At 42.6% G+C, this 27,958-nt stretch overlaps 1 protein-coding gene across 8 annotated transcripts in view; it reads left to right on the plus strand.

Moving 5' to 3' along the window:
• Nucleotides 1-27,958, plus strand: part of plekha7b (pleckstrin homology domain containing, family A member 7b) — a 121,127-nt gene that overhangs the window by 65,332 nt on the left and 27,837 nt on the right. For 3 of the 8 annotated variants that reach the window (XM_080772397.1, XM_080772399.1, XM_080772400.1), the window contains exons 4-11: nt 2,424-2,507; nt 11,592-11,694; nt 13,844-13,954; nt 16,239-16,311; nt 17,332-17,432; nt 22,799-22,977; nt 26,564-26,968; nt 27,243-27,774. In XM_080772397.1, coding sequence (XP_080628523.1) covers nt 2,424-2,507; nt 11,592-11,694; nt 13,844-13,954; nt 16,239-16,311; nt 17,332-17,432; nt 22,799-22,977; nt 26,564-26,968; nt 27,243-27,774 — 1,588 coding nt within the window. Of the gene's footprint in view, nt 1-2,423; nt 2,508-11,591; nt 11,695-13,843; nt 13,955-16,238; nt 16,312-17,331; nt 17,433-19,316; nt 19,441-22,798; nt 22,978-26,563; nt 26,969-27,242; nt 27,775-27,958 lie in introns of those variants that run through there. The other 5 variants (XM_080772398.1, XM_080772396.1, XM_080772401.1 and 2 more) reach the window with 4 other exon arrangements.

Below are 27,958 nucleotides of genomic sequence, written 5' to 3' on the forward strand. Positions count from 1 at the left end.
TATCTACAGTTTCGGACGCGGGGCGGCTCGCCGGAACCCTGGGTGCGTTCCTGTGGGTTTGGAACTTCCCAAAGTCAGATCTGTGATGTTTCTTAATTTATTAATTCATTTAAAAAAAAGGTTTTGGATGCATTTGCAAGTATAGAGAAATATTTATTTGTGGTTGGTTTACTTTGAGAACATTAACACCATATAATCAGTCATAGTTATAGTCTTAATCATAGTTTATCGTACATCAGTCAAAAAGAGACATCTTGTTGTTTTCATTTTCTCCCCAATTTAGCCATCACCTATTTCCCCATGTGTACTGCAGTCCTTGTTGCTGCAACCTCCCAATTAATTCTGTCTGGTGTTGTCCTGGGGTGTAGAGTATAGACTACAACATGCATCCTAGTCTAGCCCCCACTGTTGTCCTGGGGAGGGTGTAGAGTAGACTACTGGGGAGGGTGTAGACTACATTGTAGTCACTATGACATGCCTCCTCTGATAGATCACCTGCTGCTTTTCACCTGACAGCAAGGAGAGCGTACAGAAAGTGGGTCAACCTGGTCGAAGTGGTTAGGACGAATATACCACATGGATGCAAAATGGCCTCATCAGCGAGTCCCTGGTTAGATTCCTGGCCGGCCTGACCACATGCTGTATGTCATTCCCCTACTCTCGCTCTGTATTTCCTTTTCGCTGTTTCTCTCAGCTGTTTCCATTAATTATAGCCTAGTTTAAAAATGCTAAAAAGAAAAAGGCAGAGAGAGACAAAAACACAAAACAAGACTATTAGAAAGTAACAGAGAGTGGTTTTGTATTGTATAGTATGTTCTATTATGGAACATGGGTAACCTATTGTCGAGGTGAATGCAGTTGACAGGACATATCGCTCATAGGCACTAAACCAGAACACACAACATGGAATTACGCTTGCATGGGACAGGTTTGTCAATAAGTGCAGTAGAGGGAAACCATGATGTTTGTGCTCTTCTCAAAACAAATGGTGAACACCTGCCCTTTTGTCTTATTTTATCCTATGAAACTAAAGCATTAAATGCTTTAATGTACTGGTTAATGCGATGAATGGTCCAACGTAATTCAAATCAATAAAGCCTGGTGAGCTGGCTAATGGACAGCGCTGAATCTAATTTGAAATAATATATAAGCTTAGTTTTGGCCTTGCTTCAGTTTCTACACTCTGTTGGACCAGCCTAGAAAAGGCCTGTTAACCACACATAAATGTTCAGAAATAGCAGATCTACGAGCTTACATACAGTATGTATTGTGGGTGTTGTGAGAAGTAAGTGATTAAAAATGTGGTTAAAAGACAATCTTAATTTGACTGGTGTGTGAATTAGTCCTTGTACTGGAAATCAAAAAACGTACCAGGTTCTTGTAGGCGAGTGCAGACGCAATGTCGATGCTGCCATCTCATCAAGCAGAGACATGAGTAAATGCCTTTATTGTCTCCACCAGGCCGAAGGCATGGGGAGAGAGTTTGTTTTGCACTGTATGTGTGTCCGTCCGTGTGTCCGTCCATCTGTGGACAGCTAATCTCCGGCACCGTTGGCTTGATCGCAGCCATACTCTGCACACACACTCCCTGAATGCCACAGCTGAACCTCTGACCCAAGGTTTTCACATTGGCCTCTTATAGCGCCACCAGGAGGCCGCTTTGTGCAAAACAAGTTTTTGGACAGTAAACCTACAGATTTTGTCCAAACATCACGCAAATTGGTACACAGTCTTTCTAGAGCCATTCAACGAAACGGGTCTTTCAGATTTTCCTGACTCCATCCTGATTGGCTAATTTTGGCTTCCAAAGTTGTGTGCTCAGTTTCAAACAAAATGCCGCAAATCATGAACACATCGTGTGATTTCCGTGAAATTGTGCACGCACATTCCCACTAGACCGAGGAAGAAATGCCACTGGAACATTTAAAACTCAGCCTCATGGTGGCGCTAGCCGATTAGTGTTTTTACCTCTAACTGCGCAGATCTGTGTAAAACTTCGTATGCACACTCCCTAGAGGCCAAGGAAAAACCTTTACCTGGAATTTTTCACATCTGTTCTTTATAGCGCCACCAGGAGGCCGGCATATGTAAAACACATTTTCTAATATTACTTTAGAATTTATCTAAATTTCACGCAAATCGGTACACATGCTCTCCATAGTCATGTGAACAAGACAGATTTATTTGATTTCTCATAATCCATCCTGATTGGCTACGATTGGCTTCTAAAGTTTTCAGAAGTAGCCTGCTTTCTACCCGTTTTGTACAAATCGCCAAAAAAAACCATGTTTATATTACTCCTAAACATTTTGCCAAACATCACACACACTCCTATCCTCCTGGTGGAGACCTGTGCCCAGAAGGGCACTTTTTCTAGTACTAATTCTGTATTCTCCTTCTTCTCCCTACCTCTGCTGCTGCAGCCACAACCAGAGGACTGCGTCGTTTCGACATCCTGTGACTGGTCAGATATCCCCGGAAAACACAGAATACACACTTCAGGACAGGTGAGTGTGTCTTCTTTCTCCGGCCCAGAACAATGTTTATGAGCGTGCTGCGGATTAGTGAGCTAAGGTTAGCCCAAGGTCACGCAGTGGGAGTCTGAAAATAGACGGGGGAAATAGCCTGCCATTCTCCCTGACGGGGCAGATCAGGGAGAAAGATAGTGGACTTGTCTGCAGGAATTTGCAGCATGAAAAAGGGGGGACTGGACCTGGAGAAGGCTTTCTATGAACTCCAATGCAATGAGCAGTGGTGAAAGACGTAACACTAAAGGATGAGCGGTCTGATTCTTTTTTAATGGGAATGGATTTATTCATGACTGGCTGCCATGATATATATAACCACCTTGACGTGCGCTCGCACCTTTCAATCCTGGGACACTTTTCAAGTGTTTTTCTTCAGCTTAACAACCTTAATAGAATTTATGGTAATGAGCCAACTATCACTCACATATGTCTCTGAGTGTATTCATGGCAACGCCTGAAGCTACGAATCTGTAACATGCATTAGAAAGTCATTCTAATGATTGCATTATTATTATTAATTATTATTATTATATTTATTATAGTTTTTTACGTGGCCCAAATTGTCTTTATGCAGAAGGGGAACGCATCACCTGACTAAGAAAGTGATGAGCTTCATATTTTGTATAGCAGCATGGCCGTGGGCCAAGCCACCTAGAAAGGGTTTGTCTTTGTGCTGTATGTCTGTCCCCTTAAATGTGAACCAATCATTAAGTGCATGATGCCACGAAACAGAAGCACCCCTAGCCATGAAAGTCTGAAATGCCTGGCGAAGTTTATTGTTTAAACATGTAACTTGTTTAAACAATAAACCTGGTGAAGTAAAAGGCAAACTTAAAAAGAGTGGGAATACAAAAACATAGATAAATATATATTTATAGTTACTCAGATATATGGCGTAATTACTCAGCTTTTGTTGTCCTTGGTGAAGCCTTTATAAAGATAGTTATTTACATTTTTTCAAATGAGGTGTACCACACTAAGACATGCACACAAACAGCCAGCCTGTATAGAGTGGCTTCGACACACTACACCACATTGTGATTGGGGTGGCTTCATTCACAAACTGGGCACAATATAACTTACTATCAATAGTTGGACCAGATAGGGAAGCCACGCTGTTATTAGACTCCCTGAGCCCTGTTTTGGGGCTGGCGGCTGGCGGGCTGGCACGAGGTGTGCAGTGAATGGGTGTAATGAGCATTTGGACCACTATGCTATACTGGTGATCAGCGAGTCGTGCATGGTTTACAGAATGACAAGGCAACACACCTTCCATGTTCTGAGCCTTCAGAATTCGTCATTGCTCCATCGTCATTGTGAATTGTCATTGTGAATCATCTAACTAGTGAAAGATTATGACAGCTTTACAGTGGAATTGAAGCAACAGGTGCATGGTTGTATTTAAGTTAGCTGGTGTTTGATCATTGCATTGCGATAGCTAAAGCCCAATTTATATTTTGACGTACGACATTTAATTAGGCATAACCCAGATTCCACATGCAGGCCACGGGGCAGACAAGCGTTTGAACTCTGCATTCTCCAAGGTGTTTGGGTAAGACAATGCAAAGCTGGTTGTGATTCATCTCCACACTCCACCGCATTCCCCTCTCACCCTCCATCATCCTCTGTTCAGTACTGTTGAGCCGGGATTTGTACCGCATCACAGATTTAAAAGTTAGAATGCCCATACTTGCATATTTCCAGCAGTAACAGAACTGTTCTGTTACTCCGTAAAGCTACACCTAATCCCTTAAACTTGCCTGAGAATAGCATGCACGATATGCCGTTCCCACAAGGATATGAGAAGAATCCTGTGTTTACTTAGAGAGCTTCACTAAGCCCCTTATCAACTTCTAAAGTTTGTGTGTAAACATATACATTACTAAATAATTCATACATGCAATTACATACAAAATAAATAAATAATAATAATAACTAGGAAATGCACTCTGTCGAGGTGCCAACAAGCGCACACAAGAAGGCCATACATGGCCTACTTGTGTGCAAGCAGAGCATGCAAGTACTGCTACTAACTAATGTCTATTACAACTGCTGTTCTAAATCCTTTAGACCCGTTAGTGACCTTATACTGTACCTACCTTGAAACGTACCTTAGTTACGTCGCCACCAACAGCCAATAAGGGACCACCATTCTTACCCCAACATACATTAGATACCGTACGTACGTACATGCATACATACATACATAGTTACATACATACATACATACATACCCAGCCGACCAAACGTACCTTAGTTACGTCATTCGCCAATCCCTGATTGGCCGATGGACACCACAGACATACACAGCCGGTTACAGTACTTGCGCGCTCTGCTTGGAACCCCCACACGGAGTTGCACCACTCACTTCACACGGGTAGGATTTTTTTTACTGCTGCTGTAACTTCAACCCTTTTGCTTTGCATGGTGAGTTGGTGACTCTCTTGTCCATGTCCTTGTCACAGTTCAGTTGTGAAAAGGACTAAAATAAGCAGCAGCTGCAGTCATGATTAGGAACGTTTGCTATGCGCTGATGAATCTCACACAGTATTACTGCCGCTGACTGTCATAGTGGTGGTTTGGGTTTCACTGTGTTTAGACCCAGATCTAAATGAGATAATTCAGAAGTAGGTCCCACCCCTTCCCCCTCATCACAACGTCTCACTCTGAGGCATGTAGAACCTCTCTCCTCCCAGGAGACAGGTGTTGTTGTATTTAGCCCGGCTGAGGCCAACCAAGTAGTAGTAGTGTTGTTGTAATGAGGACAGCGGGAACAGATGCTGTCAACCGCTCTCACCTTATGACATAACAGAACAATGGCTGCCGTGGACAGTGCGATTTATGAACAAGTACAACAATTGAAATACTTCAATATCGATATTCTCGATATACTATTGATGCTGCCACAAAATCTTTTCACAATGACGTTTTTGATAGTCATCAGTAAAAGCAGTCAGGTAAGTTTAAAAAAATATATTGATATTACGATGTCCAAATTCCCATCCCAATATAATATCAATATTGATACGCAGCTCTAGCCAGCATGCAAATATGTTCAATCACAAGTGTCTCATGTCAAAGACGGCTGTCTCTCTCTCTCTCTCAGGTATTGTACCCTACTCTCTCTAGCTCTCTCCTCTCCCCCTTTCTCTGTCGTATGCACTATGCAAGGTTAAACATCACGCCTGATTTCTACTTTGTTGTACTATGGTGTCGTGTGCCGGAAATAGCTAATCTACAAACTCACAATGCATTGCAGCGCAACATATTTTGAGCTTGCAGATCAGCTATTTCCGGTGGGTGATGACATCTAATTCAAGCCTCACTCCTCTCCTCGACACCCTCACAGCAAATCTCCCAGGGATCTGCTCGAATGACAGTGTGAATAAACACTATGAAAGCTTCACATAAAACCGTAGAGGATCCCCTAGGTGCTGTGGAAACATCCTGTAAAAATGTTGGCTCGGTTCCAGATCGAGCAGTCGAGGAGCTATTTTGTTTCAGTGACACACATCTGCAGCTTCTCTGCTGTAGCTTCATAGCTTTCTATCCCCCTCACAGGACAATTGGTGGAGAGTGTCGGTCAGTGTTTATGTCACAGGTTGATTGTGGAGCGGTACACCAACTGTTAAACCTGTTTTCTGTTAAACCAAACATTGCAGAGACTATGTTTGTTTGTGTGTGTGTGTGTGTGTGTGTGTGTGTGTGTGTGTGTGTGTGTGTGTGTGTGTGTGTGTGTGTGTGTGTGTGTGTGTGTGTGTGTGTGTGTGTGTGTGTGTGTGTGTGTGTGTGTGTGCATGTGTGCATGTGTGCATGCGTTTGGCTGATCAGTGTTAAACTGTGCACATACATTCCCTGGAGGTCGGAGCAGAACCTCTGCCTCAAAGTTTTGACATTGTCCTGTTATTGTGCCACCAGGAGGCCGATTTTTGCTAAACACATTTTTTATATTATCACTCTTACAGAGTTTGTCCAAACATCACGCAAATTGGTACACATTATCACTATAGTCATGTGATCAAGACAGATCTGTCCAATTTTTCATAATCCATCCTGATTGACTGAGATTGACTTCCAAAGTTTCTGGAGGGGCTCGTTTTGAACAAAATGTCTCAAATTATGAACGCAGCATCCGATTGCCGATTCCCACTAGACAGGGGGCGAAACGCCACCCTTTTCACATCGGAGGCCTATTTTTTTTAATCAAATGTTTTGGTATTACGCCTACAGATTTTGTCCAAACATCATGCAAATACACATAACTCACATACACATAAGTGGCCCGGGGGAGAGCTGTGCTCCAAAGAGCAAATTTTGAAAGCCTGGCTACAGTGGCTAGGTATGAGACAGGCAATTCAATTCAGTGAGCTAGAAAAAAACGGTCATATTTATTTTCTTCCACGTAGATTTAATTGGATCCATAAAGATGTGATGATGACAGCACAAGAGTGTGTGTGTGTGTGTGTGTGTGTGTGTGTGTGTGTGTGTGTGTGTGTGTGTGTGTGTGTGTGTGTGTGTGTGTGTGTGTGTGTGTGTGTGTGTGTGTGTGTGTGTGTGTGTGTGTGTGTGTGTGTGTGTGTGTGTGTGTGTGTGTGTGTGTGTGTGTGTGTGTGTGCGCGCGTGCGTGCGTGCGCAATTGTGCATAGTGATGCTGCAATCTAGATTTTTCATTCCTGAACCGATACCGATCAAGCATCATCGATATCGATCCGATACAGATACCATTCCGATACAGCACATATTTAAGTCTCTATGCTTTTATTACAAATGTTCTAGTCCGGAATGTTAAGTAAAAGCAGGATTGATATTGATCAAGTGATATCACTCAAACAGAGAACATAACCTCCCCAGAATAATTGTCAACAACCAAAGTTCCACAACAGTAGGTTATGAGAATACCTGACCCATTTGTGACTTTAGAAGTCATGACATTTATTTTGACCTGAAATGATCACCATGTCAAACGAAGAAGCCTACTTGTATTACCTACTGTAATTCATATTGAGTAACATTATTATCTCTCTTACCTGCCAACAATTTTGTTTATTAATGTCTCCACCAGGCCGAAGTCATGGGGGAAAGTATGTTTTGCACTCCGTCCGTGTGTGTCCCCATGTGTGTGTCCGTCCGTCTGTGTACAGCTAATGTCTGGCACCATTGGCCCGACAGGGACCATGGAAGATATCTATAGCAAGGGAGGCTGATGTTGTTGTTTTTTTTTCTTCTTCACAATAGCGTAAAAATGAGTTATTTAGCACATAGCTTGTACACTACACACACACATGCTACATAGACAGTGTTCTAATTCACCAACAGTCTGTGTTGGATGTTACAGTTACTTGTATTGGAAATTAAAGAGCCTGTGTATTATGCAAATCACACAGGCACCGCTAGACGATCAATGACACACGACACGCACACATTTTAACACCATTTCTGCACGGCGGCAGAAGCCGCAGCAGCAATAAACAATAATGTATGTCTTACCTATATTTGGGAGAAAGTGCCTTCCCTTTAACCATGATTTAAGTGAAGTGTGGGTGAAGTTTAAAGGCACTGTTCACAGAGAAGATTGTGTGCACATCTCAAAGCCTATATTTAGGCCAGGTGCTGTATGTCAGGTATCAAGGCAAACATCAAAGAAGAGAAACACTACCAGTTTCTAGAGCTCCACAAGACTTACTTTATAGAGCACCGAAGTCCTGACGTCACTCGCTCATCCCCTAGTTCTGCCTGGTTCACGGAAGTAATTTCTCTATGGAGAATAACATCGTTTCATATAAGCATTGTGGTCCAAAAATAAACAAGCTGTCTCTGCGTGATTGTCAGGGAGGTGTCTCTGTATCGTTTACGACAGTCAGTCACTCATATATGATACAGTCTGTTTCTAGCAAAAATGTTACTAATTCAGTAGCAGTAACAATAGCGTTTTCTCTCAGTCAAATGATTCTTCATATCCATATGAGTGAAGCGGCCTGGATGACATGTTTATTTTTCAAACACAGTACTGTGAATCAATATAAATCCCCCTATGGGGATTACAAATAAAATAAATAAAAAGTACATGAACCCGTGGATTTGCACCCTCTACCGATATTGACGTCAGACTTCGGTGCTCTATGAAGGCAAGGAATAAGGGCATTTCTCGGCCAGACTCTTCTCCCATTGTTTATATTGTGTTTAGTTTCCAAGATGGCCGCAGCACCAGGAGGGGTTGGGTGCGGAGGTGAGCGTGCAGGGTCGACATATGCCCTTAATGGGCTGCATTCAAGACACTTGCCTTGTCTCTGACACCTGACTTGTGTCTGAACACAGCTTTGATGGATGTGTTCTGTCCCCCCTCCCCCCCATCAAACAAAATGTTTGGTCAAACCATATGACAAGTGGGGCGGGGCACAATATGTTACACCATGTTACACTTTTTGGTACGATCAAAAACGTGGTAATAAGAGCAAGTTAAGAATGTGTTCCTAATCATCTTCCCGGCCAAATTAATTTAACATGGGAGCCTGACGGTACTTCTGTCACTTAAAGGGACAGGACCCCCCCCCACCCCCTCGTCATTTATTTGATCGGAATTGCGAAACCAAAAGAAACATAAAAGGAAGGCATGGTTATATGTTGTTGTGGGGGGAGGGACAACATGCTGGATCTTCTGGATAGAATGAAGTGCTGAAGCAGAGCACTGGAATAGAGTGCTTGGATCGGAGCGTCTGATCGGTCATTGACATTTTTTTGCTGTAATCTGATCCCAATCACGGTTTTCGGCTGATATCGCCCCAATATCCAATCAGAAGATGGAATCACGGCATCTCTAATTGTACATGTTTGAGTACGTCACATGCATGCGCTTATATACGTGTGTGTGTGTGTGTGTGTGTGTGTGTGTGTGTGTGTGCGCGCGTGCATGCGTGCGACAGAAAGAGATTATATCGGTGCATGTTTATGCTGGGTTCTCTTTTTTTCTTTGTTATGGTCGTTATCTGGGTGTGTTTAAAGCCTCTGCCTCAGGGCGTGTCAGTCAGGCCAAGTGTCAGTTCAGTGTCTGGAACAAAAGGTCTCGCTGTTAACATTTCCACATGCAGCAAAGCCATTGGCTGTGATTGGTCGCGTGGCGGTGCCAGGAAGTGGTCTTATCCTTCACGTCTGGAGGCTTAGCACTCTGTTCACCTGCACATTCCCACCACGGAGGCATGAGATGGAATGTAACTCATTGGCTTGCTATACCAATACACAGTCAAATCCTCAGTGTTAATATAACTCTGATGCCCTTATTAAGTCCAGGTGTTATGCCATAATTAAGTCATAACCTCACCATTTTATGCGTAATCCATATTATGAAAGTCGCACTGAGCTCAAACAGATTAGGCATAAGACTCGCCAGTATATTTTACGCATTGGGGGAGTGTTCATATGTAAATGTAGGGCGCAGTGTGGTATCTGCTATTATGCTCCTTGACTACCGCAAACCGCTAAGACTGGGGTCCCATCAAGGCAGCAAATATAAGACTTCCGGTTTGTGAGCTAGCAAATATAAGGACTTCAGAATGCATTTATGATATTTGTCTTTTTATAAAGGGCGTATACAAGAGTACTTATATTTGCCTTAAAGGTGTAGTGAAATACGATAATGTATGTATGTAATTACTTCCTTAAAACCAAAACGTGCTGTGTGATGACGTGTCAAGGCCCACATCAATAAAAGCCAATAAAAATGAAGCTCACCCATTTGATTCCCATTGCTAGACGTCCTCCAAACACAGCTGCTACTGATTACAGAAATCCTCCGTTTTTAATCCAATTCAAGATGACATCCAGACAGTGATACTCGTTAGGTTGTGTACAGGTTAGAAAAAAATCCCCTGGCTTTTCTGCCGTCTCTGTCACTTTGTAAACAAACCACTCTGCATACGGTGGACCTACGGGCCCATAGTCTGGAGGGATGCGACGCTCTGATTGGTTCAGAAACTTAGATCCTGCCGTCTGAGGCTGAAACTTCAAAATAAAATTCCCCAAAAAGCCATTTCACTACACCTTTAGAGGTTTTTACCGATTTAAAATGGCTTCCCATTAAATTGGACACTTGGCTGCTTGGCACATTTTCCTACCCTTGTACTGTGGACTGGAGCGTCACCTATTTCAGGGGTGGGCAACTTTGACGATGCAGGGGGCCACTATATTTACACACTGACTTCCAGTGTGGTCTGGAAATGGCTATTTTTTTTACCTCTGACCCTGGTACAAGGCCGGCCACTCTTAGTTTTACACCTCTCCCGCTTAGCGGAGAGTGTGGTGTGGTAGAGGACATCTCCCTGAACGCGTGCGTATGTCACAACAGCTGCCTCGAAGAGCCGTTTTCTGTCCAGCATCCTATTTCTAAGGGATATGCACTCCAGTGAACACAGTTTATCCATTTAGATAATTTGTTAATGTTATTAACTGTGTAAATGTTAATAAAAATACACAGAAACATAATTTGTGTTCGTTTAAATACTTAATTTATTGTTTTAATGTGCACATTCATCGTTTTTGTTTACTTTAGCGGGTACTTTTATTCTTAAAAGCTCGGCCACCGGAAGTCTTATATTTGCTAGCTAATATTTGCGTCTTAAGTGCAAAAAAAGCGAGCGTGCTTCATCAGAAATGTTGCCATGTCTGCTTATTATAAGTGACTTTGGGCTACAAGTTGATCTACAAGCTCACAATGCATCGCATCGCAACGTGCTGTCAGCTTGTAAATCGGCTATTTTCAAATCCAGGGGAAGGCAAACTTAGGCACCAGCGTCAAGTGTCAACATTGGCACAAAGGTATAAGTGTGCAAGACTCAAATAATCTTAAATTAAGACACTGTTGGTAAGTAAGACATGCTTAATGCCGCCTGAGAGGATTCAAATGTAACCAAATTAACCCGTAATGGTCCTCAAGGTTTGGTCCTCAGCGTTCATATACTGTATCTCCAAATGGATTTGGTTACAGTTGTAAAATGGGGATAGATGAACACAGAGGATTTGACTGTGTACCAACACAAATGTGCTTTTCTATCCTGCCTTCTTGTGTTGTAGGATAGAAGCACGCATGTCCAAGCAACTGGCCAATCAGAGGACTCCCAGCACGTCCCCCGCGGCTGTGACCTCGACAACGGTGGACGCTACCTCAGGGCCAAAGGTGGGTGTCACATCATGGCCACAGTGCTTCGGAGAGTACTGTGTTTGGTTTGTGCCTCGTACCTTTTTCTGTTCCACATTTCTATTCCTATAGCATCAATTGGTAGTTGAGGCAAATTGCCCTTTCTAAGTATAACAATTCTTTTTAGGGGTACTTTGCTTTGATTATACTTTTTTATGCTTAATGCTCAGGCAGGCAAATGGGAGCTCCTCCAGACCTCTCTCATTCTTATTAATGGCTAGTGACCGTAATAGTTTAGTGATTTTTGATGCATAGGGAAACTCAATTACAAATCTCCAGGGGCTGGACATGGGTGTATGTGGATCTATCTGAGGTTCTAATGGTACAGCAATTATTTACCGTGAGATGTTGTGTTTTGGATCCGTAAAAATATATAATTTTAGCTTTATCATTGCATTGTCACAGAGGAAGTGACCCTGTAGATCAGAATAGTATAATGAAGAAAGCATAGACCAGAAAGCATTTGATCCATCACATTAACCTGGTGTCATTGTATTATTTTTATTATTATTATTATTTTATAAGAGCTTGTAGATTGTCTATAGTTTTGTCTTTGACAAATAATATACAACCCAGATAGTTTTTAAGTAGCTTCATTCAATATTTAGATGATATTAATTTAATCGTTCACTTTAATTTGCTCAAGACTGAAATCCCTGCTTCTGGTGACTGATGTTGTCTTTCTAATGAATGGCGAGATTTGAATTAGTGATTATTGTGTGTGTGTGTGTGTGTGTGTGTGTGTGTGTGTGTGTGTGTGTGTGTGTGTGTGTGTGTGTGTGTGTGTGTGTGTGTGTGTGTGTGTGTGTGTGTGTGTGTGTGTGTGTGTGTGTGACTGTGTGTGTGTGTGTGTGACTGTGTGTGTGTGTGTGTGTGTGTGTGAGAGAGAGAAATGGATCATATCTGTGAACTTTTACATTTGTGTTAGTGGTCGGTCGATGGACATGTCTTTTTCAATGGCCAATGCGATACTGATATTTAGAGAGCCAAATAAAAATAAATGAATCTCCTGTTCCAATACCCACTGACAAAGCTGTTTGCAGATGGCTGAATTGCCATAACTGGCTGATGCCAATGATCTCAAAATGCCAGGATATCAGCATGATCGTCCAGCCAGTAAATTGGTCTGACCGAGTGTGTATGTGTGTCATAGTGAAAAGGGAGAAGAGAGAAAGAGAGATGCCCAGACCCCCCTACTGTAACTACTATGACACATTAGCACTCTATGCAAAAAGTCTGTTTAAATTTACTTTGTAAATAGATCATGCTGATAGAGCATGACTCAAAATCACTTACTCATGCATAATGATCGTACCATAGTGTAGAATCACATAATTGAGAGATATTTCCTGCATGTTCTGCATTATCTGGTGAGGCTTAAACAAAGGCGTATTGCTTCCTTAATATGCCGTTAATTGAATAATTGAGTTAATTAATGTGAGAACAAGAGTATCGTACGTGCAAAAGACATCTTATAATAAATCATTTTTGATACTGATTTATTTTTATTTTTATAGAGGGATAGACAGTAGGCTGACAGGAAATGGGGAGAGAGATGGGGGGTGACATGCAGTAAAGGCCGTCGGGATCGGGGGTCGAACCCACGGCACACTGCCAGACTGGATTACCAGCCAAGGTGCCTGGACCGCTGAGCCATAGCCACAAAATATTTATTTTCCTTCTTGAGAATTTCCACAAATACCACTGTTTGTATTGTCTAGTGGACAACTAAAATAAAACAGTCAATTAAATAACAAAAACTGAGAGCAGTGCAAAACAGCCATGAGGAAAGATGAATGATGATGCTAGATCGTAATCATTTGTATTTGTTCATGTTTTTTGCACCAGCAAGGATCATATGATTATAATGGTAATGTTTGAGTCGTCTAAAAACAAAAGCAATTTCTAAGGACTTCTTGAGACTCGCTGGAATGTATATATTTTTGCAATGCTACTGTACAATTATCTTTGTTTATAATGATGCACTTCTGTGTTCAGCTCCTGTGGAATTCTCATGATGCACTCATAGACAGATCCCTACTATGTTCCCCTTTGGTAATGATGTTGTACGATATTAACCAGCAGCTGAACAGTATCAGTCTCATTAACATTTGCTTTGTTTTGGTAGTCACAGGTACCCAGAGGTGCAGGGAAGGTACACAGCTTTGGCAAAAGGGACCATGCTATTAAGAGAAACCTTAACATCCCTGTGGTGGTCAGAGGCTGGCTTTACAAACAGGTGAGACAAGGTTTCTCAGCCCCTGCAGATGAGAGATTTATAGACTTGCCCACCTACTGTATGAGCACACATTAATCTCAAGTAAACATGATGTCAAATCTGTCACATTGTGGAATGTCAATCATCAGTGACCGCACAATGCAACGTACCCACCACTTGCTCTCTAAGGTGACAAACATCAGTTACAGCAGGCGCATGGGTCTATTTGTCTCCATCACAGTTATAAATGAAAGTGACCTTGTGGACTTACTGGACTATGACTCAGTAAACCAAATTATAGAAGTTATCATTCCTCATTATCTGCTCAGCCACTCGCTGTGTCTTTTTCTTCACTGACCCAGTGTAGAGAGATGGTCCCTCCTAGTGTAGATAGAATGCAAGTATTAGTGGACGACATCCAGGGTTAATATCTCAGACATGCAATGATGTCCACTGTCCTCGCTCAGGTTGCTTATTATGGGATGCTGTTATTGGAAATGGTGCGGTCAATCCTGCATATTGATACTTGTTTCGTACTTATCTTGATACTCTTTGATTTGAACATAATTAGCTTCATTTCACTAAAGTTGTGTATCGTAGATTGAGATTCAGGGGACTGAATGGAGGACAAAGTGAGTTCACTGTAATAATGTAATTTAAATGCATCTGTTATTTTACAAAGATTGCATCAAGCTGAATTGCTGTCCAGATTTTACTGTACCGCCTATTCACTATCATTGTGCCGTATGGAATGTAAAGTTAACGGCAACCTATATCATTGTTAGCAGATAGTCTTCAACAGCTGTATATTATGGCTACATCCTATTATTAAAATGATCTAATGGCCACGTGACGTTACTATGACTCATGGGACACAGATAGACAAGACAGACACTCAGTACATTGATGTCCATAAGTAGTATATACTACTTCCATATGGGTTCTCTGACAAATCCCCCGACACTATGACTCAAGCACATCGGTCGGATAACGGCCCAAACCTATAACATTTGTACAAATAAGACATTAATTTGCTTATTCCATTTCTGTTAGCACTGGTGTTTTGGTTATGTCCAATGCATCCACATTGCCAAAGGTTCTCAATGCCCAACCCTATTGCTGGCATGCACTTGATGCGAGTATTCTCTCTGGAATAAGCCTGGGGATAGTCTGAAGATTGTGATTTGTGACCCATTTCCACAATATCACGGGGTCTCAGTAGATGATAATCGCTGCAGTGCTTCATGATTACTATAGCAGCATTACATGAACAGGCAATTCATTAAGCCTGAGTTATACTTAGTTACGTATGGGTGTCGCTCACCAAAAACAACGCTCAACAACGTGCTGTGCTGTGATGCGTTGTCAGCTTTTAGAGATCATCTTTTTTCAGTGTGCGACACCCACGCGCAACTAAGTATGAATCACACAGTGCTGTCTTGCTTGATTTGTGATAAGGCTAACTGGTCCTGTCACTACATGATGAGGTCGCATTGAAGGAGATTGCATTACATTTTTAATATAGGCATTAAGCTGATGAAGATACTGGGAGTGAATTATAATGAGTGCAAATTGCAAAGTAAAATTTCAATGCTAGAGTCAGTTGTAAGGACAGGCAATGACATCACAAAATCACATTCAAATATACCTGATGGAGACTTCAGTTAACCCCCCCCTAACGCCCGGGGTTATTTAATCCATTAAATCATAATCAAGCCCAGCGATTCATAGCAGCGGAGAACTTTTACCGATGGACCAGATGTTATCCCGGATGTGGCTGAATTGGACAGGATGATTTAGATCAATAGTTATTAACGTTTTAAGATTTCTGGTCTTGACGGCTAAACAGGGGGGAACATTTTCGATGACGTCCCACTGTTGCGCAACATCGAATGTTGTGCAACAGGTGCTCCCAGCCTGTGGAGCAATGCGATCGGTTTTGATATCAATAATCTCCGTCCTTTTGATCAATCTTCGTCCTGGGTGCTGGGTGTTACTAATTGAAAAGACGGTGAACTTCGTCCTGTGTGCTCGGGTTGTTAAAGATGTGTGACCAGATAATTACCAGATTTGTTGAAAATGAATGAACACTGGGAGGAGGACAACTTGAAGGGAATTAAATGATTGTTTCTACATAAAACTGTGGACTTTACTGTGTAATGATATGCATGAGTAACTCTCCTTCCTCTGTCCTGTATTAAAGGGCACTGCGTCCCCCAATTTGAGTTTTTAATTACATTGCGTGAATTAAAATGCAAAGCTGCTGCAGTGAGGGCTCATAAATACATTGTTGTCTTTCACCCAGGACAGCTCTGGAATGCGGCTGTGGAAGCGGAAGTGGTTCGTTTTGTCTGACTACTGCCTATTTTATTACAAAGGTGAGTGTCAGAAAAGAGTACAGCGTATATATATGGCAATGATTAGTAGAAATTAAAATGGTCATTCCAGGCTCAAAGATCTCCCAAATCACAGTTTGTCTCATTTTGAGGAGAAAAAGGACTATTAAGCGTGCGCGCGGCCGCGTCGGATCCGTGTGGAGGCTAACATGTGAGTAAAAGCAAAAAACAAACAACCCCCCCCCCCTTTTTGTGTGGGGGGGGGGGTTCCGTTTTGGCAAAGGCGGGTCGTGGAGAGAAGAACGAGGTCCCGCGTTCTTGGTAGGGAATGTGAGTCTGACAACATGGGTTTTGAATTGAACGAGGGTGGGGGTTTGCGAGAGTTAGATTGTCAGTGTTAATTTATACATTTTGTAACTGAGAGTGTACACATGGAACCAAACCGACTCTTACGGGTCCATTTGGCTCAATTTGTAAACACTCACAATTTAAAATTAGTATTTCACTGTGCAGGTTCACACACTCCTAACCCAGCACGTCATTAATAGCACAGTGGTACAGTATGTGCTCTCTCTCTGTGTCTGTCTGTCTGTCTGTTTCTCACCCTTCTTTTTTTCATTGAGTAACAACTTATATCATATCCCTGTGTATAATCCTGAGTACGACATTATGCGATGCTGTGGCATCGATTGGAGTTCTTCTCCTCCATTAATCATACTGAATAATAGATAAGGCTTCCCGTGCCACCATATGCCTTAATGTGGTATCCTTGAATCATCCTTGAATTATGCCTTACCAATTATGCTGCTGTATCGCTACCGTAGTGAAACATACTGACAGTAAGAATTTGTGTTTTTTGGGGGGTGCTGTGTATTGATTTTGTGTGTGTGTGTGTGTGTGTGTGTGTGTGTGTGTGTGTGTGTGTGTGTGTGTGTGTGTGTGTGTGTGTGTGTGTGTGTGTGTGTGTGTGTGTGTGTGTGTGTGTGTGTGTGTGTGTGTGTGTGTGTGTGTGCGTGCGTGCGTGTGCGTGTGCGTGTGTGTGCGCATGTGCGTGCTTCACAGACAGCAGAGAGGAGACAGTGCTGGGTAGCATCCCGCTGCCCAGTTATGTCATAGCACCGGTGGAGCCTGATGATCATATAAGCCGCAAATACGCATTCAAGGTAACGGCCAAGAACACGTTTGTCAGACTCAGTACTGCTGGATCAGTATGCACCTCCGCCACCGTTGGCATGCTTCCGCGCCAGCCAATTAATTCATTTCTTGAGTGCGAGCATACAAGTAATAATTAATGTTTGAAATAACTTCAAACAGCTACTTCTGTTCATATATGTTATCTGGCATTTTTATTCCATAATACACTTAGCTGCATTTACTGATCAATGTTTTCTGTCTGATGTTCAATAGTGAAATTGTAGCTATTGTTCAGTTGTACCTGTCAGACTAGGCACTGCCTGGGGTATCATTACATGCTCACAGCATGCCTGCTTTGACTAAGTGCCAAAGTCAATTAATACTGAAATATTGGACCATATAATAAGCATGGCCTCTATTGAGTGTGGTTTGCTGTGCTGTCAATCCCTCCCTTGTCCACGTCTATAGCCCATCGTATTATTATTACTAGTTGTCACCTTTTACAACTTCACATCGGATTAACAATAATCCACTCCTGATTGCAGAGTAGTGATGACAAACTGCCATTATTGCATAGATTTGGCCTCTGATGCAACAACCCATGCTCCGCTGGGATTGTGTGTTGCTATGTTTGCTCAGCATGTTTTAAACCCATTAGCCAATGCTGCACAACTACCATAGAAGTTTGGTAATTGTATCTTACACTTGCTTGAAAAGTGAGGGAGGGAGTTCTTCCCTGCGGTTAGAAGACAATCTTCGGTTCTTCGGTCTTTGGTTGCAACATACAGTACAGTGTTTACATGATCCATCTCCCTCTTGGTGAAAGCACAGTACTTGTTGGGAAGAACAATTACTCCTTACTGTGCTACTGTAACTCAAGGGTTTTCTATTGCAATATGCGCAGCTGGTCCATTGTACTTAGGCCTGTTGTTCCTTTGGGGTCAGGGTGTGTGTGTGTGTGTGTGTGTACACTAGTGTTCATTTAACTCCAGTGTGTCCAAATGGAACCTTCCTTGTCTATTTGGTTTAATTTGTACACTCTTGGAATGGATGAATGAAGACTGAGGATTTGTGTGTGTGTGTGTGTGTGTGTGTGTGTGTGTGTGTGTGTGTGTGTGTGTGTGTGTGTGTGTGTGTGTGTGTGTGTGTGTGTGTGTGTGTGTGTGTGTGTGTGTGTGTGTGTGTGTGTGTGTGTGTGTGTGTGTGTGTGTGTGTGTGTGCGCGCGCGTATGCGAATACAGTATGTGTACCTGTCTGCACAGGTGTGTAACACATCCCCTGATCTTCGAGTTCTCATTACACAGAATTAATGAAGAACAAATCAATTTTCTACCATACATTCTCCTCCTTTCCCCTGCTGGTGGAGTACAGTATAATTATGTAGTCTATTATAATGGATTCAATCAGATGATCTGTGCACAATGTACATTGTGATTACAGCTCGGCCAATTAACCACATTGTACACAGAATCTCTGCCCACCTAGCTCCCTGCAGGGCAATCACATACTATGGAGTGGGATATTTCATTAGATCTGACCTGAGCGCCTTGTTACAGTTCAATTACAGCTAAGTATCACAGTGAACATAGCACTTAGCATAATTAATCTTTTGTGACATGTACTGGAATGCACTTTTTGTTTTTTCCCTTATCTTTTTGGCTGTTTATGAAATAATGTTTTTAAAGAATTGGCTAGAGGCTAGGAGCATTTGAAAAGTTACGAGAAGAGTACCTTGTTCCATTTTTCCAATGTACGGTACCATCATTTTACTTGGAATAGTACCTTAATTAATCTAATCAACGATTTTTGCCAACCGACCATATCCCTGGGAGTCTATTTCTGTTGTTTATGAAGGAGTCAACGGTACCCTCCTGTTGTTTTCTGTGCTCTTCTGTTCGCTCATTTCTATGTCTCTCTCGTTCCCTGTTGCTCAATTGCCTCCCGTCGTGACCCTCTGTGTGCGCACGCGGGCGGAGCGAGCACTGTTCTCTGCAGGAGGCCGTCCTGAAACACAGGCCACCTGTCTTGCATGAATAGGTATTTGATTTCACCTCAGCCTCACCTGTGAGTCACCTTTCACAGCACATCTTGTTTCATCTCACGCTAACGGCAAACGAATGCACATTTTATGATGTGCATTATAATGTCAGATTTATGGACATGGATGGAAAACGCCAGTGCTGAGCTGAATTTCTGTTTGTTTTGTTTTGCTCTGAACTGTTTGGCTGCGACTACAATAAACTAACTTATAAATAACCAGGCTTCTACTCACACTATTTTGGTTCTGTGTTGCTCACTATGGAACTAACATTGCCAGGGATTGGGATTAAAAATAATTTGTATGGGTATGGATGGTGGCTCTGGTATTTTCCCCACCAAGCTACATGTCACTCATCACATTCTCATCGCCATGGGAATGGTGGGATAGTGGGGTCTCACGGTGGGCTCCCAGTCACAGTCCCAACCATCTGTATTCACACTCCTCTCTGGTTTCATTGGCTTTCTTTGAGGGCTCATCATCGCCATCATTATGTTGCATTCATGTTAATTTACCTGCCATAACAGGACGTTGGGATTTGTGGCAACCATTTCATCTGTTTTACCTTGCACAGATGGGTTTTACACATTATGTCCTGCAGATGAATGGGTCTTTACTCTTTAGTGGAATGATTTATAGATTTTCTTAAACGATGAAAATAAACACATTCTGCCTCTGAATATGTTCAAATCAAAGGTTACATGACATGTAGAGAAACACAGTTCCTGTGCATTTGGTGTCACAGTTGCAAAGTTCTGCCATCATTTTGTACTCACATGGTGTATGGGAGGCCGAATACAACTTAAAGAAGGATGTCCTTCTTTACAGTTATGTCAGCTTTGCATGTATTACATATCTCAGTGATCTATAGGGGAAAAAACAGTATCAATACATTTTAAAAGGTTGGGGCCCAGGGGCTCCATGCACTGACTGTGAGTGTTCTGTTTGCATGCTCCCTGCTGATGTTCTTTCAGCACTTCTCTGTTGAGAATTCAGTAGTGATCACACTCTGTCCATGGTGCTGTATAATGTAACACTTTACAATCAAAACACGTATTTGCTGGCCATTGAACCAGCTAAGATTACTTCAATTTACTGTTTCATTATTTAGCAGACGCTCTAATCCAGAGTGATTTGAATTGTGAAATCAGAGTAAGCATAATCCCTAGTACACAAACAACATGGTAAATAGTCGCATAAATAGATTGCAAAGAGAACAGTGTAGTGGCTCATAAACAGCATGCTATCTTAATAACTTTTCAATAAGGAGAGGTCATGTTGAAAGCATAATAATATTGAGATATAGATTATATATTTTGATGATTAGACTCCATTAAAGGCAACAGGATGATGAGACCATGATGATGATGATGGAGAGACTAGACACTGGTGGTGGTGGTGGTGGTGGTGGTGGTGAAGACGAAAACCCTTTAACTGTTTTAACTCCTAGACAATGGAGACCTCAACATGGTGGAGATGGGCCAGGGTTGTACAATGCTCAGTCTGAAAGAGAATGACAGGTTCAGCAGTGATGTTTGTAGAATGGAGACCATCGCCTGATAGTCTTAGAATTGTGAAAAAAGGTTTTGAAAGCATGACAAGTGAAAGGGACATAGTGGAATACACTGATGGGGGAAAAAAGGAAGTCGAATGAAACCGTGCGAGAGAAACACATTTCTTATTGAACTTTCGCCAAAGCTTCATTCAAGTAAAAAGTCTTTTCATGTCAACATTGTGAAACAAGTTATGAGCTTATAGATCTGGGATTTTTGAATCGCCAAAATACTGTATGGAACAGAATCAGAAAGGTGCCATGATTATGCTTGTCAGTTGCAATGTACAGTGCTGTGGTCATCTCCTGCTCTTTGTGAAGTAGAATGACTAAATTTGATCCGTGATAAGCCTTTGACCTGTTTTACACTAAAATTGAGCTCTGAAGAAGTGTTAGACATTACATTTGACAATGAATGCATTTGGCAGATGCTCTTAATCCAGATCGATTTACAATAATCACGAACAACACATGGTAATACATAGTTATAGTCATCAAGGATCATAAGTAAACTAACATCCGTCTAATACAGGCACGTAGCGTGGATCAAATGCGCATCCCCGGCCGAACGGTTTGGGGGATCATTTAAAACAAAGGCGGCTTGCATGCTGTGGTTTGCTATACTAAACAGAAATTTGCACATGGGCTGCCTTGTTTTTTCGCCCCCTCTTCAAAGTTAGATTGGCCCAAGTGGTCTAATATCTGATTGAATATTATCAAGTCATGGATGGTTGTGCATGGACAGAATCTATTTATTTATACTTTATTTTAGGTCATAGAAATTGTGTCAGCAACATATTAAAGTCCTGGTTTAAAGTTAATGTAGGGGAAATTCCTCTCTAGATGGATAATATTTATATCGGAGTTGAAACTCCGGGTCAAGCGTTGTGATTGTGTGGAAAGTGCTGACCACTGTTGTGCTGTGGAGCAGTTGGCTGTCTGTAGGGTGCCCTGTGCCCAGGCAGGATGGGGGGAGGAGGCTGTCTGTAGGGTGCCCTGTGCCCAGGCAGGATGGGGGGAGGATTTTATTACCATAAAGCTCTTTGGCGCGCGTGTGTGTGTGTGTGTGTGTGTGTGTTTGGTGGGGGGGGCTGCAGATTGAGTAACCAGACTACGAAGTGAACTTACTATAATTGAACAGAATTCCATAGCAACAAAACAATAATGCTATTGCAGGTAAAGTGACCCTCTCTCACTCTCACTATGTGTGTGTGTGTGTGTGTGTGTGTGTGTGTGTGTGTGTGTGTGTGTGTGTGTGTGTGTGTGTGTGTGTGTTGTGTATTATGTGCTATTGACTGAGAATGCTCACTGCTTTTTCGCTGGCTGATTTCTGTACTCTAATATGAGTTGTAAAGGAATTGCACTGAACTGTGGATGCTTTCAAGCAAAGTAATCTCCAAACTAAACCCTCATTATGCCTGTTGCATGCCATGGCCAGCTTTAAATTGCACAACAGGGTTTATTATGCACCTTTTGCTTTCATTCTTTGTTCTTCACTCAAGAGTGGCTGTAACTTTTCTAAAAGCAAATTAGCGAACTAATTGGGTTTGACTGCCATTTTGACTCATCAACACCACTGACAGCCACATTATGTTGTTCTCGTGTTGTTCTCATGAAGCTGGAGGTTGCGCGCCGGTGTCACGCACCAGAAATAGCCGATCTACAAGCTCACCAACATGTCACGCTGTGACACGTTATGAACTCGTAGATGGGCTAGTTCCGGTGCGCAGCAACTGGCACACAACTAATATATGTGTATACTGTTTATCGGGCCTAATGTATTGTTTTTCCTCTGTTTCTGATAGGCGAGCCACACTGGAATGCGCTCCTACATTTACAATAAGAACTCTGTGATTGGCTCACAGGCGGAACACTGTGGGATGCGAACGTACTTCTTCAGTGCGGACACGCAGGAAGACATGAACGGCTGGATCCGAGCCATGAACCAGGCCACGCTGATGCAGCACACTCACACCGTCAAGAGGTTAGCCCCTCTTTATTGACTTGGCTTTAGCCGCTCTCCACACTGTAAGGATTCAATTATAAGACCAGTGACTCGCTACTGATGCCAGTGGAGCAGCACGACAACACAAACACATTTACACAGCACAGTACCACGCGGACCAGCTTTGTGTCATTTTAACCACATTGCTTTTAATATCCTTTGCAGATGTTTGCACCAAGCGTGTATGTGCTCAGGCTTTTATATAGGCTTTCTGTAGTGTTTGTGTTGCAGTTAGGTAATGGTGGTGTTTTCAAGGCAGCACCTTTTTTTAATAAATAAACCAAGTAGTTAAAGCATCACATGTATCTTTCATGTCCGAGATTCAAACTCGGGTCCCCAATGGTAGTGCTGATATTTACCACTGAGAGCACTAATAGATCACTTCAGTCAGGACAACTCAAGAATGGGTGTAATATATATTTATTGAATATAAGATGAGCAATATATTTATTATGGTTTGGCGATGTATTGGATCTGCTTTTTAGGTACTCAGATCAAGCGCATCAGTCCCGTCCATAGGGACTCCGAATCCCCCGTACCTAAACAGTAGATCCAAAACGACAGGTGGAGGTGGGTGAGCAGCAGGTTTGTATACAGCAGCGCGCTGATACAGCAGCAGCAAGCAAGCAGGGAAGCAGAGGAGGAATGCAAACCTCCGGTTAAAGTAGCCGGTATGAAGATGGAGTGAGTGTGTGATTGGCTGAGTGAATCATGTGGATGAAGGAGTGAATGTGTGATTGGCTGAGTGAATCATGTGAATGAAATCAAATCATAGAGAGCGTGATGCTGAGGCGGCCCAATTAACAGCCAGCACCTGCACTGAGGTTCCCTGACTGAAGTTGCTCTGCATGTCTACGACAGGCACAAATGCTCATATCTGCTTGCTCAGAGGATAAATTTAAATTTGACCAGCAGTGGTCAGGCCCTACCACAGGATCGACAGGGAGACCAAATATAACCCACCGCAGTTCTGTTTTATTTTCTACCATTACAGAGTGATCAAAATAAAATAGTATTCACTAAGAAAATTACATATTACGTATTACGTACTACATTTTTTCAGTTGAGTTCTATAGCGCCACTATTTGGCAAATTAATTTGAGTTTATTTTCTCTTCTGTTTATCATGACCTTGACTGCCTTTATTACTGCAAAAGTGGCGGAATTTGAATAAGAATAAAACTAACAAATACAAAAGGCTGCACTGCGTGCTTGACCGCCTTAATAATAATTTCCTATTTGATCCCACAGTTGAAATTGAGTTTTCAACATCACACAGCTGATTGCTGCTGAAGTGGGCAGACTTGAGCACAGGGGGTGAGCAGTTAGGTTAAGTGTTAAGAGTCTGACATACAGTACTGTAGGTATTGAGCCTGGGACCTTCTGTTTCACAGGCAGCCACTCTGCCCATTGGTCGCTCCCAGTCAACAGTAGGTTATCCCTATTACAAATGACACCCTACAACTTTCTGACATTAAAAAAAAGCATTTTCCACTACATCATTTAAACATCTGGCGTAGTGGTAAGTGGTTGTGAGGCACTCCTAATATCCACACTTTTCCTGGGCTGTGTGTGCTCCAGTTATCATTGGTCATCTGACCAGTTTCATTGGCTTTCATTGGATCAAATCGACAGGAACTGGAGCACACACAGCCCAGGAAAAGTGTGGATATAAAGCGGCCAGAAACCAGGTAAGGTGAAATGAAGTATGGTTTGGATATGTGGTGCAATCATGCCACCTAGAGGCTAGAAGGGCTCAATGTCCATAATTTCTGGTTTGGGAGGATGGAGTACATGATGGGAGGATCTTAATGTATACTGCAATGCACAATGGAGTTGCTTGCCGACAAGAACTGTTCTTCAAGCTAACTTGCAATGTGATGCTATCTTTATCGCATATTGTCTCATCATGGTGTAAACAAGTGTAATGCTTTATGGTGTCATCCACAGTTAACAGTCTTGTATTGAGTTGTGCTTGAAATGTACTGTAATTCTCCAAAACTGTTAATAAATTCTTCAATCAATCAATCAATCAATCAATGAAATCATCATTTATTGCGACTGCAGGTCGCAGTTAACTATTAAATCTAGTCAGTCAGTCAGGTGACATCACGTGATGTAATCAATATTAAGCCCATATATGGAGATCCCTGATGTCATCAATATTGGCCAGCAACTCTACATCTCTGACATTCCATATGTTGATCCTTCCCCATCCATCCTTCCTCTTTGATGTCTCCCTTTTGACTGATACCTGACCATTTAAACTCTAGACAGGCCTGCCCTAAAGTTATTAGTGCAGCCGCTCCCGGCAGCCGAGTTCTCAACAGGCCCGAAAATTAAGGACCGGTCTGGGCCCTCATCAAACCCTGTACACTGAAGACACGCTCCATATATGGCCAGACCTCATCAAACCCTGTACACTCAAATCACTGCCCCCGCTGCCACCCATACAGATCTCCATATATGGAGCTGACCTGTTCTGACATTCCATGTGTTGATCTGTCCTCATCAAAATCTGTATATTCAAGACACACATATGGCCAGTACAGAATTCATTCCATATGTTGATCATCTGACCCCCTCATGCCAAAGTGCCAGCGCTCACCCAGCAGTTTGTCGTCACCAGGGCGAATGCATGCACGCTTCTCGCCCTCAGGGCGTCTTACTGGTAGTAGTAGAACTACTTTAGTAGTCGTAGTTTATAGAAAACTAGTGTCCTCAGAGTCAATTTGTTTTGCACATTAACACATCACAAATTACAATCATTACTTCAAATCATAGTGTATTTTTTATTTATTTTTGTCTAATTACTAATAAATGATACATATAATTTTGCACTCCTTTGACCTGTGTGAGATAACCATTGCCAGATTATTCTTTTCAGTCATTTTAAGTCACTTCTGATTTTGTTTTGATGAAATAATTGTAGCATTTTGTGGGAATATCTGTCTGGAAACATAGTTACGCAACATCGAGAAAGACGAATGAATTTTACTGTGCTAAATGAATTAAAAGTTCTGCTAATAGCATTATAAGAGCTGACTCCCCCAAGCTATTTGTTAAGAACAAAATGGCTGTCATTTCTATCCACTGGGGACTCTGTGTGGCTTCTATGTTAAGAGCTCCTCCCTCCCTTAAAAACATGAAATGATGTGGGGGAAAATATTCCTAGGCAACTAGGCAATGAATCAGATTATTTATACAATTATCCCATTCTGTCAATGGAGTTGGAAAATACATCCTGGATCACATCAGGTTAATTGGCATGCCCACTGTGGCTTGTTATCTTCTGCTTAATGCTGCGTAATCCCCCATTTCAAGCTGCATTTCTTCATCTATTCTGCCAAAGAGGGTGAATCTGTTTGATGAATAGTTAAATGAAGAGGAATTAATCTAACACTAATCTGTGAGAGTAGCTAGGCTAAGTGAGACCGTTTGTCAGGCCATTTAATACTTTCAAAACCACACAGTGATATCACACAACACAGTGAACAGAGGCACTATAACAAGGTAATGTTTCTCTATTATTTTACTCTATTATCATGCTCTCTTTTTTTTGCCAGAGAGTTGGAGAGGTCCGAGAAGACTGCTCAGCAGGCAGTCCCCCAGACCAACAACATCAGTGTCAGTCAGAGACCAGACAGAGAGGAACCTCCTCACGAAGACGCCAGTCGACTGGCTCCGGGAGAGGAGGTCAGGTATGGGTTGGAGATCCAGGTGAGGCCCTCCCAGCTGGCCACAGAGGCAGGGCTGGAGGGGAACTGTTCCGACCCAGTCCCTGGCACCTCTCACAAGAGCGGCCAACACTTGGTAGTGCAGGTCCCATTGCCACACGAACATAATGGAAACAGTGTGTATAAGAGGGGCTTTGTTCCACGGACAGACACAGAGAAGCAGGTGACGAGGAAAACCGCCCTGACGCAAGTGGAGAACTGGGTGAAAGTTCAGAAAGGAGATCCTCCCAAAAGGTCAGTTAAACCGCTTGTAAACAATTTGAGACAAAAATGTCATCATTATTATGTGATGCCATTGCTGAGAAATAACAAAATACAAAACGAGTCAACACCTCCCTCTAGTGGCTAGTGTTGCATTTTTATCACAGGACATCATTCACATCAGAGGGTGTTGTTTTGTGAACATAATACAGTGCAGCATCCACGCAGTGGCCATGTGCTGTTGTTAAAAAATTAAAACACTTAATTTACTTAATTTACGTAAACACATGTTTACTTTTGCCCTCAGTGCTCATTCTACAGAGTACAACCTCCCCCGACGGACGCCTCCCCTCCAGCTGAAGTCCAGTGCAGTGGAAGCCTCTTATCAGTCGTTGCCAAAGAGCACCTGTCTCCCATCCGCCAGCGGCTCCCCCCAAGTGGCCCGCAACCTTCCCAGTGACTACAAGTATGCCCACGACCGGCTCAGCCACTTCCGCATGTCCACAGACGAGCGCATGGCCAACAAGGAGGGCATGGTGTGGCAGCTGTACGAGTGGCAGCAGCGACAGCAGTTCCGCCACGGCAGCCCCACGGCGCCCGTCTACTGTGGCCCCCCCGACTTCATGGACACCTCCTCTTTTAGGGTTACCGTGGAGATGCCTCGTTCCATGTCTGTGCCCCCGTCCCCCTGTGAAGTACCCGCGTCTTTCAAACCCCTGTCCCCTCGGAGGCCACACACCCCTTCGGACAGGGTGACGGTCAGGCCCCTGGATGAAGTGGCGCCAGGGGACGGCAGTCGAACAATCTCGCCTGGACGTGTCTGTACCCAGCTCTCTCAGGTAGGCCGTTTAACGTTAAGGAGTTGGAGTCGTTAACCCATGCGCCGTTTTTATACTTGGCTATTTCTGGAAGAAATAAAATACGAATAAGAATAAGATAAAGGCTCATCACAGGTTTATAGGTGTAAAACAGCAAGCTTTAACGTTATTCATTATTTCCATAAGAGAAAGTGAAGAAGAAGAA

This window comes from Protomyctophum bolini (genome assembly GCF_963924005.1).
Source record: "Protomyctophum bolini genome assembly, chromosome: 1".
Classification (NCBI taxonomy): Eukaryota; Metazoa; Chordata; class Actinopteri; order Myctophiformes; family Myctophidae; genus Protomyctophum; species Protomyctophum bolini.